Source organism: Helianthus annuus, chromosome 12, assembly GCF_002127325.2.
Source record: "Helianthus annuus cultivar XRQ/B chromosome 12, HanXRQr2.0-SUNRISE, whole genome shotgun sequence".
Classification (NCBI taxonomy): Eukaryota; Viridiplantae; Streptophyta; class Magnoliopsida; order Asterales; family Asteraceae; genus Helianthus; species Helianthus annuus.
Window position 1 is genome coordinate 109,764,419 of NC_035444.2, and position 18,723 is coordinate 109,783,141.

Genomic DNA, 18,723 nt, shown 5'->3' on the forward strand with positions numbered 1-18,723 from the left:
GCGAGTTGGACCAATATGATTGTTAAGGCGTTTTTTTACGTTTCTTTGCTTAGACCATGCGTAGTGGTAAGGGTGAATAATGCCCCCACCCTTGGGTGTTTTCCACCATGTGGCAGTACAGTCAGCAATGGGTATTATTGGGCGTTTTTCTAAAATGGGTGACGGGTGTAGTGGGGATGTGGGCATTATGTTAAAAGGGTGTAAAGAATTAAACAAAAATAAAAAAAAAACCAACAAAAAAAAAGCTATTGGACTAAAAAAAAAGGAAGATTAAATGTTATTGGCCAACTCAAAATGTTCAAAGCGTGATTTGAATCACGTGAAAACAAAAAAACAAGCCAAACATGCCAGGGGGTGGATCCCCAGCGTGATTTGTTGCTTTTGGGCACAAAAAACGCCCTAAATGAAGCCACTACGGGTAGTCTTAAAAGAGGACCGGAGACAAAAAGCACGAGATAGTTGGAATTTTTTTATTTATTATTTCTAGACAATATTCTATAAACTGATACACGGTGAGAAAGTGATTTAACATTTTCTTAATTTTTAATGGTTTTCAGCGTAACTGTTATTAATTGAAACATCTTGACATGACAAAAAATGTGAAGTAAAAGAAAACATGAATTGGAGTTGAAAGGAGTGATTGTCTATATTGGACACTCTTTCTTTCATTCATCTAGAATAACAAGTGTTGGTATCTATTAGCTTAAAGGTGTTATTGGGCTAGAGCGAGATGTTACAAAACACAGTCCAAGAACCAATAATTAATAATCAAGATTGGTCTAAAATCAAAAGTGGGATGATTTCAAATGATCTATAAAATTACAAAATCAAGAATGAGAGATCTTGATTAAAAGTGATCCAAATTTGAGAATTTGGCTGACGAAATTGGCCAACAATGCTTTAATATGTTAGAAAGCTTTTATGTGTATTCCAACTTTTAAATTAGAGCAAGAGATGATAAAACTTATTTTAGTAGGTTTTCTAAAATAAACAGATGTATTCGAGTTAACATTTTAAATGAGCAACTGAAGCTGAAACCCACTTTATAGCAATATTTTAAAAATCGGTTTTTAAATCATACCGGGTTAGACTTAAAAATGGTTTAACCGATTGAAAGACCGGTTCAAAACCAGAATCAACCCAATCTTGACTAATACCCAACACAACAAGAAGCTCCTCTGGGTAAGCCCTTAACTTGGTACGATAAGCACGAAGCCTAAGGAGCAACTCCCGTTCAAGTTCGTGAACTTCCGGCTCTTTTTCATTCAGAACCTCAGAAAATTTACGAGGAACAATAGGGAAAGGAAGCAATCAACTGGAAATAAAAAAGAACTGATTTTTCCAAGCATAGGTATGACCAACAGTAGCGGAAAGAAGGGGAGCCTCACACTGAGTCTTCTCGATGGTATACTAATCGCCATTCCGGGCAAGCCAGAAGAAACGATGGAACATCAAGAGAGATGGTTCATAACTCGGTGCATGTCAAAGGATTTCAAAATTCATTATACGAGCGACACCAACAGGGGCTAATTGATCCAAAGAAAGACGATAATACTTCAACACTTCAAGAAAAAAGTTTGTAAAAAGGTATAAAACACAAGGAAACCATCTGGACATTGATTTGCAGTTCTTTCCACGGGAACCAGAGTCTCAAGGGAAGGATTAATGCCATGATCCGCATAGAACTTATCAATATCTGATTTAGTAAGTTTTGAAAACTGGACAAGCATATCACTCTTATTCGACGCCATGAGAAAAGTAAAGAAAGAAGAAAGAGGACTCACCAAGTTTCTAAAGATGGATCGCCGGAAAATCTCACCGGAAAATCGTCGGATAAAAGGAGAAGAGTAAATTACAAAAGTCGTCCTTTATGTATGTCACTTATTGCAAACTGTGTCCTTTGTCTTCAATAATTACAGAAAACGTACTCGATCTTTGCAAACCCTTGCAAGTTATGCCCTTTAGCCCTAACTTAGTTAATTTTTGTGGTTAACTCTGAACAAATGGACCCTACATGAGGGTATTTTTGTGGGTAAATATCACCAAGTGAACCCCCACATGAGAATAAAATGACCAAAATACCCTCATGTGGGGTCCATTTGGTCAGATTTAACCATAAAAAATTAACTGAGTTAGGGCTAAAGGACAAAACTTGCAAGAGTTTGCAAACATTGAGTACGTTTTCTGTAATTATTTAAGATAAAGGACGCTGTTTGCAATCAGTGACATACATAAAGGACGATTTTTCAATTTACTCAAAGGAGAATTCGAAAAGGAAAAAGAAGATTAAAAGGGGAAAATGAAGAAATGAACAGTTATAAAGAAGTTACCAAGTTCAAAAAATTTCAAATCCCTAAAATAAGACAGGTGGAAGGCAGGGATTTAACCGTTCACAGCTGGCAGCCTAGGGTACTCGAAGGCCACCATGCGGCACTGTCACATCAATCACTTCCGGGCCGCCTAAACTTGCAAGTGGGCATATGGGCTTTAATTGTAAAAGGCACATGACAAAATAGTAAGGAAACATAGAATAAAAGGCCAAGGTTGGACCAATACCTTCTGACGAGAAGCACGTGGTCAAAAAAAAAAAAAAAAGACTAATACTTCTTGTACACCAATTTGATAAAATGCACTCATTTTCTTCTTAAAGAAATGACTCACATTTTATCTAACACACCACAAAAGCATGATCAAGATAACTAAAGACTTTCTTGAGAAAAAGGTAAGATCAAGAAACAAAAACCCCTATACTTAAAGTCATAAGCATCGATATTTACAATACCGATACTCATGACTGGGGGGCTAATAACGTGGGTACTTAGAGATCCCAGTCAGCAAAGTCAAAGTCAATGATAATCATAATAATAAAATAAAGAGCGCTAAACATAAACTAAAAGAAAGAAGCTGAAAGTCAGGAGCTGGAAGCTCCTGACCAGAAGCTGATACATCAACAGCCGGTGACAGGAACTCAGGAAGCTAAGGTTATTGTACAACCTTGGAACTTGAACTAAACATGTCAAACTGATTAGACCTCTCTACAACACATAAAGGTGTACTCGAGACACACAAACCTGAAACATACACAAAGAGGCAAGGGTAACCCTGCAAGCAATATCAGGGAATGATAAGCTTACCAAGACTAGAAGGTGCAAAGCTGGCATGAGGCTCTCTTGGGCAGAGCAGTCTGCCTATAAAAGGAGGGTCTTGTTCTAGCCTAAAGTAAGTGAATCTCTCTCACTCTCACTCTAAAACTCTTATTCTTTCACTTTGCTAAGACTCTTAAGATCATCATACTGATTCTCACACAGGAGTCTAAACGCGGGAGGCCACCTCTCGCGTTAAGACTTACGGTGTTCTTTGATTGCAAATTCCGACCAATAAGCTACCTCTTGGAGTTGATCCTGGACCTTCCACCTTGTCATACTCTTGTTGCTTTAATAACGATAATGGGGAAAGGAATGGAATAACCCATTTAAGGAGAATGAAAATAGAATTGTTTAGTTGGTCACCAGAAAAGAATCAAGCATCAAATACATCATCCCTACAGTATTCCTGCGCCCCACCTAGGTTTTTTTTTTTTTTTTTTTCATTCCGTTTGTTTTTCTTCACCTTTCTCCATTTTGTCGTTGAGTTTTCACAAACTCCTTTCCCCTCATTTACTTATTACGCCAATAAAAAATGACATGCCTTTCTCTTCTTTCAGGTACTCAATGATCTATAAAGTTCATCTTCTGCGTTAACAGATTTGATTGGAAATAGATATTATTCATGACTATTTTTTTTTTCCTAACAATAAAGGTAAATATATTCTGTTATTAATTCTCGCATATACTACCTCCGTCCCACCAAAAATGTCATATTTTGAATTTTCAAAGTCTTTATTTATAAACATTGACTTTAATTATATATTTTGTGTTATATAAAACGTGATGAAAATTAACCCGATAAAAACACTTGTAAAAAACACACTCAAATCATATAACTTTCATCAAGTATTATCTAACACAAACAAAATTATTTAAGGTCAAAGTTTATAAATAAAGACTTTGAAAATTCAAAATAAGACACGACGGAGGGAGTATGTTATTTTACTTTTGAAAATTTTCTAATATAATTAGTTTAGTATATTCTGTGTTGTGAAAATCGATCAATTTTATTTATTTTGAGGCGGGGTATTTTTGCCATACTTAATAATTCATTCCATTCTCATAAGTGTAACCAAACAAGATAACGGAAATGGTAAAGATCCATTTCAATCCATCGCACATTCCATTCACTCGTCAATTCCATTACCTCATGCCAAACAGACCCTAAAAGTGAGAGAATACCCAAATTTCAATAAATTAAAATAAAGATAAACGAGTTACGCAATTGTATGCATTGTGTCCTCAAATCATATACACTCCTTTTGCAAAGAGTGATTCTCCTAAAAGGGGAAATCCTTTTTCACTTGATATCCATTTGGTTTGCCAGGAAAATAGGTCTATATGACTCAACAAACTACTTGAAATGCAATTCAGTATGTGGGTATGGATGGATCAGCCTTGACTGCATATGCATGGATTCCCCCAGCAATGTTGTATATTTTTCTAAACCCCTGTTATATATACAATTACAATATCATTAGCGGTATATAATAATCAATACGCACATTATAAAGATGAAGTTATAGCCCATCACCTGTGTCTGCAACCATTTCGCAACTTGCAGTGACCGCATTCCGTGGTGACACTAAAAATATATCATAACTTCTCATCAGTTATAAAACAGACAACACATTACCCAGTCTAGAAAATTAAATAAAACTCGACAGAAGTGTGTTGACTGGTCAACCCATCTGATACCCCACTACCCATCCAGTTCTCACCTTTATACCAAACCACCATATGCTAGAAATAGGCGCATCTCTATGGGTGGTGTGTTGCATTATAATTATAATTATAATTATAATTATAATTATATTATATTATAATTATAATTATAATTATATTATAATTATATAATAAAATACAACTTGAGTGCTACAGTAACATTTTGTCTTTTTTTTTCCTTTTCAAGTTTCAAATTCATCCATTGCAATTAGGGCTGGCAATTTTACACGAATACACGACACGAACCTACACGAAGTTAACAGGTATCGTGTATGGCCTTAACAGGTATCGTGTACCAAACAGGTAGACACGAGATTACCTGTTAATTTTCGTGTATAAACAGGTTACATACCTGTTTACCTGTTAATACCCGTTAGTACACGATAAGAAATTAAATTAAATAAAACTCATTAGCAATGTGCGTGTGGGTTCCTTAATTCCTTTCTATTTTCATTCCTCATTCAATTAAAAAAAACTCCCTCTGTAACTCTCAGATAGCATGTCGTGTTCGTGTTTTTGTTCGTGTTAACAGGTAATTTTCGTGTATAACAGTCGAACAGTCGTGTTAACAGGTAATTTTCGTGTATATTGTGTCGTGTTTGAAAAAAAGGACACGATAAGTTATCGTGTCGTGTATGGGATTTCGTGTATCGTGTCGTGTCTTATCGTGTACGGGTATACACGATATGCCAGCCCTAATTGCAATATAAATGATATACGCATTTAATCCAATAGTTTTGTTTTTTATATAGCTTTCGTTCGTTAGTTTATTTTTTTGAGTTAAATTCCATTTTAGTCCCTATGGTTTGAGCCATTTTGCCAGTTTAGTCCAAAGGTTCCATTTTTTGTCTGTGGGTCCAAAAAGGTTTCACCGTTGCCATTTTAGTCCACTGGGTTAACTTCATCCATTATTTCTGTTAACGAGAAGGGCAATTTGGTCATTTTATATGGCCAAATTGCCCTTCTAGTTAACAGAATTACCTATAAAATGATCGAATTGCCCTTCTCGTTAACAAAAAAAAATGGATAAAGTTAACCAAGTGGACTAAAATGGCAACGGTGAAACCTTTTTAGACCCACAGACAAAAAATGAAACCTTTGAACTAAACTGACAAAATAGCCCAAACCACAGGGACTAACATGGCATTTAACTCTTTATTTTTTTTTTACAAAAAAATATATACGCGATATAAAGTTTGTTGAAAATCCATCAAGCCGGTACACACCGAAAAGCATCTGTACCGGTATTGGCACTATCAGAACCGTTAATAGTATTCGTTTACTATGGTTTTCAATCGATGTAAAACACGTGTCGACTGTCGACATCCTTTTGGACTTTTCACGACTTTGTTTTTTAAGTTCTCTTTCGATTGCTATATGGAGTGTTGGTATTGTATCGATATGGTAATGAACCGGAGCAATATCTACCAGATTCCCGCCAGTAACGTTATTTTGACCATTGCGTATACGTTTCCGTTTAAAGTTTATTAAAAATCGGGTCTCCTGGCAGCGGAGCGCGGGTGTAATCCACTAGTTTATTTGGATGAAAGAAGATGGCCGTACCAGGACATAAGTATCCTTCTGAGGATCCAACTTTGTAGTGATTTCTGGTCCCCAGCTTCCAAACTGTTGCAGAGGAAGAACTTGAAATCCCGATAAAGAAGCTCTCTCCCTGCGCAGCAACACATTTTTTTAAGTTTTATATACAGTTAACAACCTCCATTATATCCAAGGGACCCTATCAGCTTACACTTCATGTGGTTCTCGAACATCGACAAATTGAGCTTCTTCACGAAAATCAGGATCTTGCAACTTTGCATGAAGCTCTTCTGGTTGAATGTCTGCAAGTACTGATTCTTCCCTGAAATCCAATTATGTCAGATAAATATATTAAAAATACAGAAATATGAAAACGGTAATAACGGACTGTACCTCTCTGATAAGACTTGCAATAAATGCCAACCGAATTGAGTTTTACATTTAACAACTTTGTTTAATGGGGCGGTAAATGCAGCTTCCTCAAACTCCGGCACCTGCAATGATTCACCATAAAACAATAAAGGACAGATGTTCAAAACCGGATATCCGAAATTTTCGGATACCAAATTTCACTATCCGAATCCGTATCCGAAAATCCAACTTTTTATTTAATTTTATTTTTTATTATTTTTTCATATTCGGAACCGGATATTTCGGATAGTTTCGGATATCCAAATATAAGTTTTCGGATATTTTTCAGATATTTCGGATATTTTCGGATACTTCAGATATTCAGATATCCGAAAAAAATAAAAACTAAATTTTCAGATATTTCGGATATCCGAAATATCCAAGAAAATTAAAAATCACTATCCGAATCCGAAAAATTCGGATATCCAAACCGAATTTTCGGATATTTCGGATTCGGATATCGGATATTTCGGATCGGATTTTCGGATACGGATAGTTTTGAACACCCATTACATACAAATTATAGACTTGCGATGTGCCACCAGTTTATTAAATAATATTATAAACGTCGTACCATTTGTCCCTTTCTCACCCAACCAAGCATACCACCATCCTCCTTGGATGGACAAACTGAATATTCCACTGCCAAATCACTTAAATCCTCCCCTGTAAGTAACAAAAGTATAAAAAATACAAGATTATTTTTGTAAAGCCGCATCTAAACTCTACACGATAAAAAAAATTACAAATGGTTTCTAAAGTAATCAGATAAAGATATGGCTAAATGTAAAAATCCCATTATCAATATTAGAGAAAAACATATATATTATATATAAATGCATCTTTGACCACCAACCTCGTACAAGTCTTTTCTGCAGCTCAAACAGAAGATCTTTATCCTCTTCTTTCACGAGCAAGTGTTGCACCAATAGTTCTCTACCGACATCATTACTACTCACAGTACTATATGATGCTGGTATTAGAATATACAAAGTAAAAGAAAATATGTTAGAAGCAAAAACTTAATAAGTTTGATTATGACAAAGACAATAAGCAGAATGTAACCATGGACCAAAAGTATCATCAAGGTATAAAAGAACGGAAACGAGTTTCGAGGCGTTTTCCCTTCGCCTCATGAGGCGTAAGCCTCGAGGCGTAAGGCCGAAGCGGTATTAATAAAAAAAAATATAAAAATTATATATATATGATAAAAATAATAATGCTAACTAATTTCGTCATCAGATTCATCAAAATCATCAAAAACACACTTAAAAAAGACATGAAATGCTTGAAATTGACACAAAAAGTCAAAAACAACTACCAAAATCCCCTGAGGCGCACCTGAGGTACAGCTTTCTTAGCGCCTCAGAGGCTGAGGCGCATATACATTAAAAACACCATGAGGCGCGCCTCAGGCACGTTTTTTGCCGTTTCGCCTCGAGGCACGCCTTGAGGCGCACGCCTCAAACGTTTTTTAAAACCATGAGTATCATATCATAATATGGTGTTATATTGTTGAGTTCCGCTTACTGGTCATTAGATTAGTGTGAAATGTTGAGGAGGTTTGTATGAGTCTCTAACCAAGATAAATGTCTTGTTAGGAAATCGTACATTCATACAGAAAATCAAATTAAGCCATAAATGTGAGCGGACACGTAGGGATGCAACACAAAAGTAAAACACGCATAGAAAACACGAACAACGCAGTTCGCTCAAAAGGGTAGGTAACGACCTAAGTCCACTCTTATTAGAATTTGGAATTTCATACACGTTGCCAATAATGAGCTGGGCCAAAATATCAATACATGTTGGGCTAGTAATTCCAATTCTAGAGGCACACAAGTTGCTGGTAGTTCACTAGGGAATAACCAACCCTTCGGATAAACACCGATTGCTCAACACTAGTTCACTAGGGGGTGAAGTCTTAATAACTAACTACGGCAAATGAAAATGAAAAAGGACTAGTTTGATTGTAGTAATTCATAGTCCAATTGGCTTCTAGGTTAGTACATAATTTGATTGAGAAATAGAGATGGAAGTGGAAATACCTGAGGCTCTGGGAGAAGAATGGTCCATGAGGCGTTTGAAAGCAGAAGAAGAAGAAGAAGAAGAAGAAGAAGAAGATGGTGATGAGATTAGGGTTTGGGAGAAAAGGGGAAGTGGTGCAGTGGAGATTCTCCTAAATGAAGATGAAGATGAGAGTGTGGGACAAAGTGAGACTCTAAGAGCGCAGATGCTGATTGCCGGAGAAGCTAGGTTACTGTAAGCTCTCAACATTCTTTCTTTGCTTTCGGGGAACAAGAGGGTGTCGCCTAAATCACACTCCTTTTGTTGTGAAGACTCCTAACACTAAAGGGTATGGAGACCCCATTCCATTCCTAGGGGTGCAAACGAGCCGAAAAAAAGTTCGAATGAGCCGAGCTTAAACGAGCTCAAGTTTGAGCCCGAGCCTAAAAGCAAGCTCGCTTAGTAAACGAGCTCGAGCTTCGCTTATCAAGCTCAAGCCGGCTCGCGAGCCTAATCGAGTTTTCTGTTTATATATTTTTTTATTAATATATTAAACATATATGTATATAATAATAATTATCATTTGGGTGGGGTTCGGCTACAAAGTCCATTTTTCCTACAAAGTGTACAAAGTCACAAAACGCCACAATTTCAGCCATAAAACACACTCAAAACCCACAAATAACATAGTGAAGATCACTAAAACACAATATCCAAACATTAACAGTACTTGAAAACTTCAAACACGTCATCGTACAACTATGAATAAAAACACAACATGATAATCAACATAAAACACATTAATGTTAGTCATTCGATAATCAAAGTATCTAAAACACTGCACAAAACCCACAAATATGGTGTTTTAGTTATCTCCACTACGTTATTTGTGGGGTTTGAGTGTGTTTTATAGTTGACATAATGGTGTTTTATGACCTTTTACACTTTGTAGGAAAAATGAATTTTGTAGCCAACTCCCACCCATTATCGTTTATATAAATATAAAAAATAACTATATTATATGTATAATAATAATTATAATTAATATAAAATAATTAATAAATACTAAACGAGTCGAGCCCGAGCCGAGCTTGAGCTTGAAAAATTACATTCGAGCCGGGCTCGAGCTTTAGAAATAAAGCTCGAATCGAGCCGAGCTCGAGCTTGAGCTTTCATATGTTAAACGAGCTCGGACTTGGCTCGGCTCGTTTGCACCCCTACCCATCCCCATGAGGATGGGCCGCCACGTAGGCGCCACATCACCATCCCATGGAGGATGGGCCTTCTTGCATTTTGAGGGGGGTGGAGGATGGGCCTACCCCGCCTAATTATTTTATAATTTTCTAACTTTTTATTTTGTTAACTTGATAAAAACTTCATAAAAATTAAATAAAATTAAAACATAAAACAACATAAATAAATTCATTTCATAACATAAAAAAATTACATTTCCTAAAAATTAAAATTACTAATCCTAGAAACGGAAAACATAAAAGCGAAAAAAAATAACGATACGATTAAAAAAGTAAACAACCTACGACGTCCATTTTTTCTTAACCTCCTCTTTCATCCTCCGGTAAACCTCGCGTTCATCCTCCGGAACCGAGTCGAGATCCAACCTCATAATCCTAAAATCCTCCGCTCGAGCATAGTCGGCTGACAAGGTTTTCTTTTAACTATATTTTTCCGCGGTGAGCTCTTTGAACGAACGGAATTCGGATATCAACTCGTCCATTTTCGAACCCGCCCTGGAAGATGTTTGGCTCGAGCCGCCCCCTTTTCGCTTTCCGGCTGCCTCTTTTTTTTATTTGTCCCTTCGGAGGGGACGTTCCAACTCGTGAACGGGCAACACCTCCTCGCCATATTCCGGGTGGTCGTTTATGTCGATTTGACAACGAGCGGTGGAGCCTCCCGCACTATAACTTCCAGACTCGGAAGTTTTACTCTGTTTGGCGGTTGTGACCTCATTTGGAACCGGCTTCCATTTGTTTCCTTTCTTTAAAATGTTCCATGCTCGGAGGTGCGGGAAAGGCGTTGAATTTTTAGAGTCTCATTTACAAAGCAAGGTTAAGAATGTCCTCGTCGTTACTCCCACTAGGAGGATTAGTGTAAATTTGGTTATAATACCCGCTAAAGGTGTTGATGGCCTTGCTCATTTTACGCCACTTGCCCGAGACGGAATCGAGATCACGCATCGGGCCTTGCTCCATAATCCCGTTAAATCTTTCCGTTATCGCCTTCCACAAACTACTACCCGTTTGGTTGTTCCCTAAATTTAAAAAAAAAAACATTGGTAAAAATAAAAAATAAATCTTTTTAAATTTAAATTAAAAAAATAAACTTTGGTTCATACCGACAATGGGGCAAGTTGAGGACTTAACAAACGCCATTGCTAGTGCCTCCTCCTCTATTTTTGTCCAAGGTCTCGGCTTTGCTTTCGAACCGCCTTTGGTTTCAGCTACGATTTCAACCGCCTTCCCCTTCCCCTTGTTTTTTTTTGCGCTTGAGCTCTTGAGGTGGCGATTCGGGGACGACTTCATCATCTTCAAGTGGAACCGAGGGTTGTACTTGGGATGTTGGCGGTTGCGATTGGAATTGCGCTAGAGATTCAAACGAGTTGCGTTGCATGATTTGTTGGAGTGCTTGGTAATATTGCATTTGTTGAACTTGGGACATTTGTGAAGACTCCTAAAAAAACACATTAAGTTTGTTTATATTTTCTTAACAATTTTTTTTATGTAAATCTCCATTACACATGTGCAATATTAGGAAAGGAAACATGATAATATCTTGTTGTCATATGGTGTATATGGGTCGTATAAGGTTATACGACCCGTATAGAATAAAGTCAACTGACAAAGGCTATAAGATTTTTGTTTGGTCGTATATAATGTAAACAACGCTTTATACGGGCCGTATAACGTTATACGACTCGTATACGTCCAATTTCGTTGGAATTAAACATTTGATTTAAAGCGTTGTTTACATTATATACGACCAAACAAAAATCTTATAGCCTTTGTCAGTTGACTTTATTCTATACAGGCCATATAACCTTATACGACCCGTATACGTCCAATTTCGTTGGAATTAAACGTTTGATTTCTCGATATTCGTGCGAGTTATTTGATTCGACGTTAGATTTCTCGATCCGCGTGTTAATCATTTGATACGATGTAATATTCCATAGAAACGTCTATATAAACGACACTAATCTTATTCATTTTCATTCAACTTCTATTCGTTTCTTCTATATTTCTATGTATTCAAATTATATTACGTTATCAATGTCATGGTGGAACATTTTCGGTAATGACTCGGCTAACGAGTCGAATCAGGAGGGTGTTCAAAACAATCAGAATAACAATCCGGGTGTGCTTGATCTAAATGTTCCGTTCGATCTCAACCTTGCGTCAGACGCAAGTCAGGATCGTTGGGGTTTGGATGACTTTCAACCTAATTATGCTGGTTATTATCCACCACCGCCCGTTGGTTTTCAACCCCCTCTGGCTACTGGTGGACCGCTGGTCGGTAGTTTTCAACCTCCTCCCAGTAGTTTTGAATCTCCTCCCGATAGTTTTGAATCTCCTCCCGGTAGTGGTTGACCGCCTGTGGGTCCAAACGTTGACCAGGAACCTAGTGAGTTTACAACCAATCAGGTATAACATTTATTTATACGTTTATTTGTCGTACGTTTGATATTACTGTTTATACGTTTGAAGTCAAACAAACGACCAGTAAAAAAACATGAAGCAAAAGCAAGGTAACCTTAATCTCCAAACACATACGGAGTACGATTTCTTCAATTTCACCTATATGAATAATATATATATATATATATATATATATATATATATATATATATATATATATATATATATAGGGGAAGGTTCAAATGAAAACCACTAGTTATTGTGAAAACTAGAAAACTAACTAAAACCCACTAAAAAGGAGGGAGGGAAGACTTTTAATGAAGGAGGGTAAAATTGGAACAAAAAATATATAACTTTTCAAACATTTCCCATTTCTCCATACGTTATCATTTTAAAACAAAAATGGCACCATAAGATCACAAATTTTCTTATCTTTCATTCAAGTATATTCGAGCATATTTTTTATGACATAAAAAAGATTTATGGTGTCGTCTTGTTTTCAATACTATTATTATAGTAGTGCACATGTGCAATATAACATGTACTACAATGTGCATTACATGCTTAAAATTAGTTTTTTGATTCTAGTTTAGCTTTTAGGGTTAGTTTTTTTGGAGGTTTAGGATTAGGATTAGGTTTTTGGGTGTGGGGGGGAGGGGGGTTTAGGTTTTTGGGGGGTGGGGGTGGGGGGTTAGGTTTTTTTCGGGTTTATGTTTAGGGTTTAGTTTTAGGTTTTCGGGAGGGTGGGGGGTGGGGGGTTTAGGTTTTTTTTTTGGGGGGGGGGTTAGGCTTTTGATGGGAGGGTGAATTTAGGTTTTTTTTGGGTTGGGGGGTGGGGGGTTTAGGTTTTTGGGGGGTGTCGGTGGGGGGTGGGTTAAGTGGTTTAGGCTTTCCGTATTAGTGCACATGTGCAGTACAACCAAAAAAATTTTTTTTTTTTGAAATTTTTTTTCCATATATAAAATGTAGCGATTTTTCTAAAAAAAAATTGTAAAAAAAAAAAATTTTTTGTATGTTTTTTAGGTTTTTTTAGGCTTTTTTAGTTAGATTTCGAGTTTTCACAATAAAAGTGGTTTTCATTTGAACCATCCCCTATATATATATATATATTTCTTGTATACGGGCTGTATACTGTTATACGACCCGTATACAAGTAATAAACAATGCTCATATGTTGACTATACGATCGAATAAAAAAATACTAACCGTTGTATACGGCCCATATAACCTTATACGGGACATATATATGAATAAAATCTCACATATAATTGTTTCGTTAGAAATTCGATAGCATGGATGCATTGGTGGAGTGGTGTAGAGCAGTCGTACGCCAAAATGGGTATGCCATAGTCACCAAACGCACGATCTACGACAACCCCCCAAGCGGGCAGCCGTTAAAAATTTGGCTAACGTGCGATTGTGCCGGCCACCACAAGTCAACAGCCACAGTGAGATGGACCGAGAGCAGGAAAACCGGTTGCAACTTCTGACGTGCGTGCGGGTGTATATATTTTTTAGTATATTTTTAGCTCTTTTTACTCGCCGATTTCAAGTTTTAAATTTATAAAACACAATATTCTACTATCACTCTACACATACGCTAGGGCAAGTGCACCCATCGCGGACGTAGTATAGTGATTGCAAGATACTGAGGTCGTCCAAGGACACAAGAGCTTTTAATACCGGCTTATCGTCAACATCTAATCGATCCAAACTTTGAGAAAAGATTTTTAAACTAATAAAAAAATAAAAACAGAAATTAAAATAAAAACAGATAGACAAGAAAGAATCACTTGGATCCGACTTATCTTTCATATACCCTTTTGATGATTTCCGCACTTTGGGCATTTTAAGAGATTATCTTAGTTATAGTAGTAGGCCCCTCTTGTGAAGGCGACGTTACCCTCAACCTAGTGGTTTGAGTTAGCAAGGATACAATCCCACTAGGTCGGAATATTGAAAGATAATTAAGTAAGTTATTAATGCAAAATGTGATGGGCCCCCTTCTAGGCAGCGGTCACCCTCAACCCGTTGGTTTGAGTCAGCAGGGATACAGTCCTTGCGGGGTTGGTTTAAAGTTTTAATAGCAGTCTATACATAAGGGGTTCAAGCGGTTTCTAACTCTTAGTCGGGCCAGTCAATCCCGGCCAATCCATGGAGTAGTACTAAACTTGAACCAGGTTCTCGCAGATCTGTACACTGAACGAGACATAGAATTACCCAACCATCCTTCTAACCCCCTTCCAAGTAGTTAACGTGCTTTATATAGACCGTAAAGATACGAATATGTGAATAAACGACATATGAAGAATGCTTAAGTAGATTCGCCTTCAATATAAAAAAACTAATTATTAAAGTCATTAATACATACCCAATTAAAAAGTTGCCAAAGATTGGAAATCATAAAGAAATACATAAAAGATATGTCTTTACCAAGTGATGTAAGAATTTAGCCAAGCATGACCTTTGTTTGACAAAGATTCTTACTATTAGTCTTGGATCCCGAGACTACACACACTCTAAAAGATGGAAAATGGATGATAGTGTTGTAGTGGTGGTGGAGTGGTGACAAGTGAGAGAGAAGTGGTTTGCCAAGGGATGAGTTGAAGTGAAACCAAGCATCCCTATTTATAGCTGAAAACAGAACGTCCACCACGGCACGTGCCCGCCTGACACGGCCCCGTGGCCATCAGTCTCTCTCTTCTACATTAACAGTAGTGTCAGACTTGTACTAACACGACCCCCTGTCACACCCCGGAATTATCAGAGCTGGCGTGACTGGACGGGTATCTTCATTGCACAGCGGAAGCAAATAAGCTAAGACTTTTAGAAAACGAACGCCCACTAAGTACTCGACCCCACATGGTTCTCCTATTCCAACCGTGCCATAGCTTTGAAATGTGACCTGAGAAAGAAACATGCGAAAAATCAACATAAAGTTGAGCGAGTTCATAGTTTGTTTGTAAAAGATTTGAAATAAATCTTTTGAACAACCGGTTTGTGAAATATTATTGAGAAAACGAATTTAGAAATCATTTTCTTGCCAAGTTATATGGAATCTTTGTATTTGTAACGCATTATGTTCGTAAAACTATGTATTTGTAAACTCTCGTATTTGTAATGTTCGTATAACCGTCAATGCCCACCCTGACTTTGACTTCACACCTGTATAATCCTATGCTTTGAATTTGTAATAAACATGGTATGTAATTTGTAAAACCCCGGTATGAAAGAAACAAGGAAAAGATCACCAATGGTTTGCAAGGCCACTGATATGTGTGACGGTGTAGGAAGACTCAAACCTAGCAAAGTTGTAGCGGGCTCCCGGCTGGAAGACATAGTCACCACTATGGGCCGCCCCAGCCTCATGGGTGTGGGCTCGCTACACCCAAATAGATCTATCACTCATGCCCTTCGGTCCTGATACGAGGAGTAATGGTCCCAAGTATCCGCCTACCCTATCACATGATCTTTGGTTCTTTCATAGGCTAATCATACCAATAGTATTGTAAGTAATCCTTTTGTAACATGTATTTTATCCCAGTCTCTAAGACTGAACCTCCCCAGCCTCTAAGCCTGAACCTCCCCAGCCCCAGCCTCTAAGACTGAAACTCCCCAGCCTCTAAGGCCAACTCCCCAGCCTCTAAGACTGAACCTCCCCAGCCTCTAAGGCCAACTCCCCAGTCTCTCTATATTATCACCAGACGATCCATCCCTAGTCATGAAAATCATTCACATTTCGATAATACGCATTTGTTTTGTAAAAACCGGTATATTTAATATGATTCATTCGTAAACCATTTGAATTCCTTGAAATATGTTCGTAACATGTTTTAAAAATATGAGTTTTCATTCATTCAAAAACCTCATATGTTCCTGCAAAACGTGCTTTGTCTAAAATATGCGGTCTTTGTTCATCGAAAACTTTGTGTGTTTTCTGCAAAACGTGCATGTCTTTCCACCCCGAAAACACTTATAAAAAGTAAAACTGTAAAAATGTGGGGTTATGAACTCACCTGAATATTCCTGTGCAAAGCTAGCTAAATACGACTTTGTGATGTCGTTTCCAAGACGTGATTCACTAGCGTGCATTCTACAATATTCCTAACACGAAATATTTTATAAGTTTCTAAATAAAAGCGGTAACTAGTCTACGTGTTACTGAGCTCTACCGAATCGTTAGTTGAACGATTCAACTGTAAGTAGTTAACTTATCGGAAATGATTAGGTCATATTTGATAAGTATCATTTATTGTCAATAATAACTGATAAGCCTTGAAAAGACTTGATTCTCGAGATATTAGAAATAAATAAATATTTATATCGAAACATATAAATATATTGTTAAGGTCGCTTGTCGTCTTGAGAAATTGTTTGTGTATATAGGAATATTCGTGTGAAAGTAATATATAATAAACTTGTATTATATATATTGCGTCTTGTATATATTTGCCAAAATATACGTATATGCCGTTTTGGCGTTTGAAATAAATTTAAAAAGTTACATTTATTTCACAAAAGTATCATCAAGTGGTTAAATGTTTGAAATAAATAGATATATTATATCTATTTTGTAAAGGAATTCGTGTGGTACGGTATTTGAAATAAAATATAAAAACTATATTTATTTTCATAAAACGAATTTGCATCGTTGATATTCGAAATAACATATAAACGATATTTAAGTTTATAAAAGAATCGTCGTTTGTTTGATGTTCGAAATAAATATATAATTATATTGATTTTTATAAAAGAATTGTCGAGACTTCGTAGTTTAGAATAAATATTATAATTATATTTATTGTCGTAAATAATGTCCGAAGTAAGTATAAAAACTATTATTTTCTTGTTTTTATAAGAGAATTCGAGTCCTTAAACGTTTGAAAATAAATATAAAAATTATTATATTTATTTTGTAAAATACTTAGCGTTATTGACGCATTTGTAAATTATAAAGTGTCGTTGAGAAAATATGCATCCGCGTCTTGTTTTATGTAAGTCGTTTGAAAAAGACGTGTTTTCGTCTTACGGGTTTTCTCGCAAAATGGGTAGATTTTCCTCTGTTTTTGGACGCCCCCCTGACAACACAAGTTGTCGTTATTATTTAAAATTCAAACAATAATCAGTCATTAATATAAAAACGACAAAGTATAAGATAAACACTAATTTAATTCGGTTCGAGCTCGTTCACGTGAGACGTTAAAACTATATAAAAACGTAAATACTAATCGCGGCGTTAAACTATTTACCAAAACTCGTGTCGAGGCGTTGACCAAGTCAACTGAGTTGACCGGGTTTGGCCAGCTGAGTTGACCGAGTCACTGGGTTAACTCGGTTTGACCTGTTGACCGTGGCTGACCCGAACCGAAGTTGTTGACCGAGTTGACCTGACTCGCTTTATAAGCTGACCCGAACCACCACCACTGCCATCGGCCGGCCCCACCATCGCCGCCGCTATGAACTCCGGCGGCTGCACCGCCGTCGTCGACCACCTCTGTTAGCCACCCCCTCCCCACGAAAACCTTCAAACGATCCTTCCCATTAAACGAGCCAAGATGTCAAGAAAAGAAACGTAAAACGGAACCGGAAAACTCACCGGAATGTCGCCGGAAAATAGAATGTCTTGAAAATGAGCAGATATGCCCCAAGTCGGCCGATCTATGCATTCACGGATTTAGAAGTCCAAAATATGCTCGCCGGAAAACTGACCGGAACTTCGCCGGAGTTGCGCGTGAGCCGAAACGGCTCAGAATCTTCGAAAATGGACACCACCATTGCGACGGGAAGGCTCGGTTTAGTGGGGGTAGGGTATAGGCTCGAAAAAGGGTCACCGGAAAATCACCACCGCCGCCGCCGTTGCCGGTCGCTGGAGTTCGGCCGGTGGCGAGTTTACGAGAGAGAGGGAGAGATGTGACAACCCTCATTATGATTAATTAATGTTAATTAAAGTGCTTGATGTCTGTGCTGAATTACTTAACTGTTTTCTGATTACTGCGTCATACTTACATGTGCTTGTTAACATACTAGTCTTGTGCAGAAAACTGACTAAATTGTCCTGTATGCTTTCCTAAGTATTGGGAATTTAAAATGTTACAAAAAGATATGTATAAGACACTATATGGAATAACTTAGCACTTTAACGGAACGGTATTTAACCGAACAACCGGACATTACCCGGAACACTAAAATATTGTTAAAAACATTGTTTCACTTTTTTTGAGCTAGTTATGGCCCCCGAGCAC

The 18,723-nt window shown here is 37.2% G+C and overlaps 1 protein-coding gene across 1 annotated transcript; it reads right to left on the reverse strand.

The window, feature by feature from the left end:
* Window positions 1-4,228: 4,228 nt before the first annotated feature.
* Window positions 4,229-9,152, reverse strand: LOC110897549 (rhodanese-like/PpiC domain-containing protein 12, chloroplastic). Its single transcript, XM_022144310.2, has 8 exons — window positions 8,870-9,152; window positions 7,678-7,794; window positions 7,396-7,487; window positions 6,804-6,904; window positions 6,622-6,732; window positions 6,435-6,543; window positions 4,681-4,731; window positions 4,229-4,597 (listed from the first exon to the last, which is right to left on the reverse strand). The coding sequence occupies exons 1-8, from the start codon at window positions 9,096-9,098 to the stop codon at window positions 4,517-4,519; spliced, it is 891 nt and encodes a 296-aa protein (XP_022000002.1). The 5' UTR covers window positions 9,099-9,152; the 3' UTR covers window positions 4,229-4,516.
* Window positions 9,153-18,723: the final 9,571 nt, after the last annotated feature.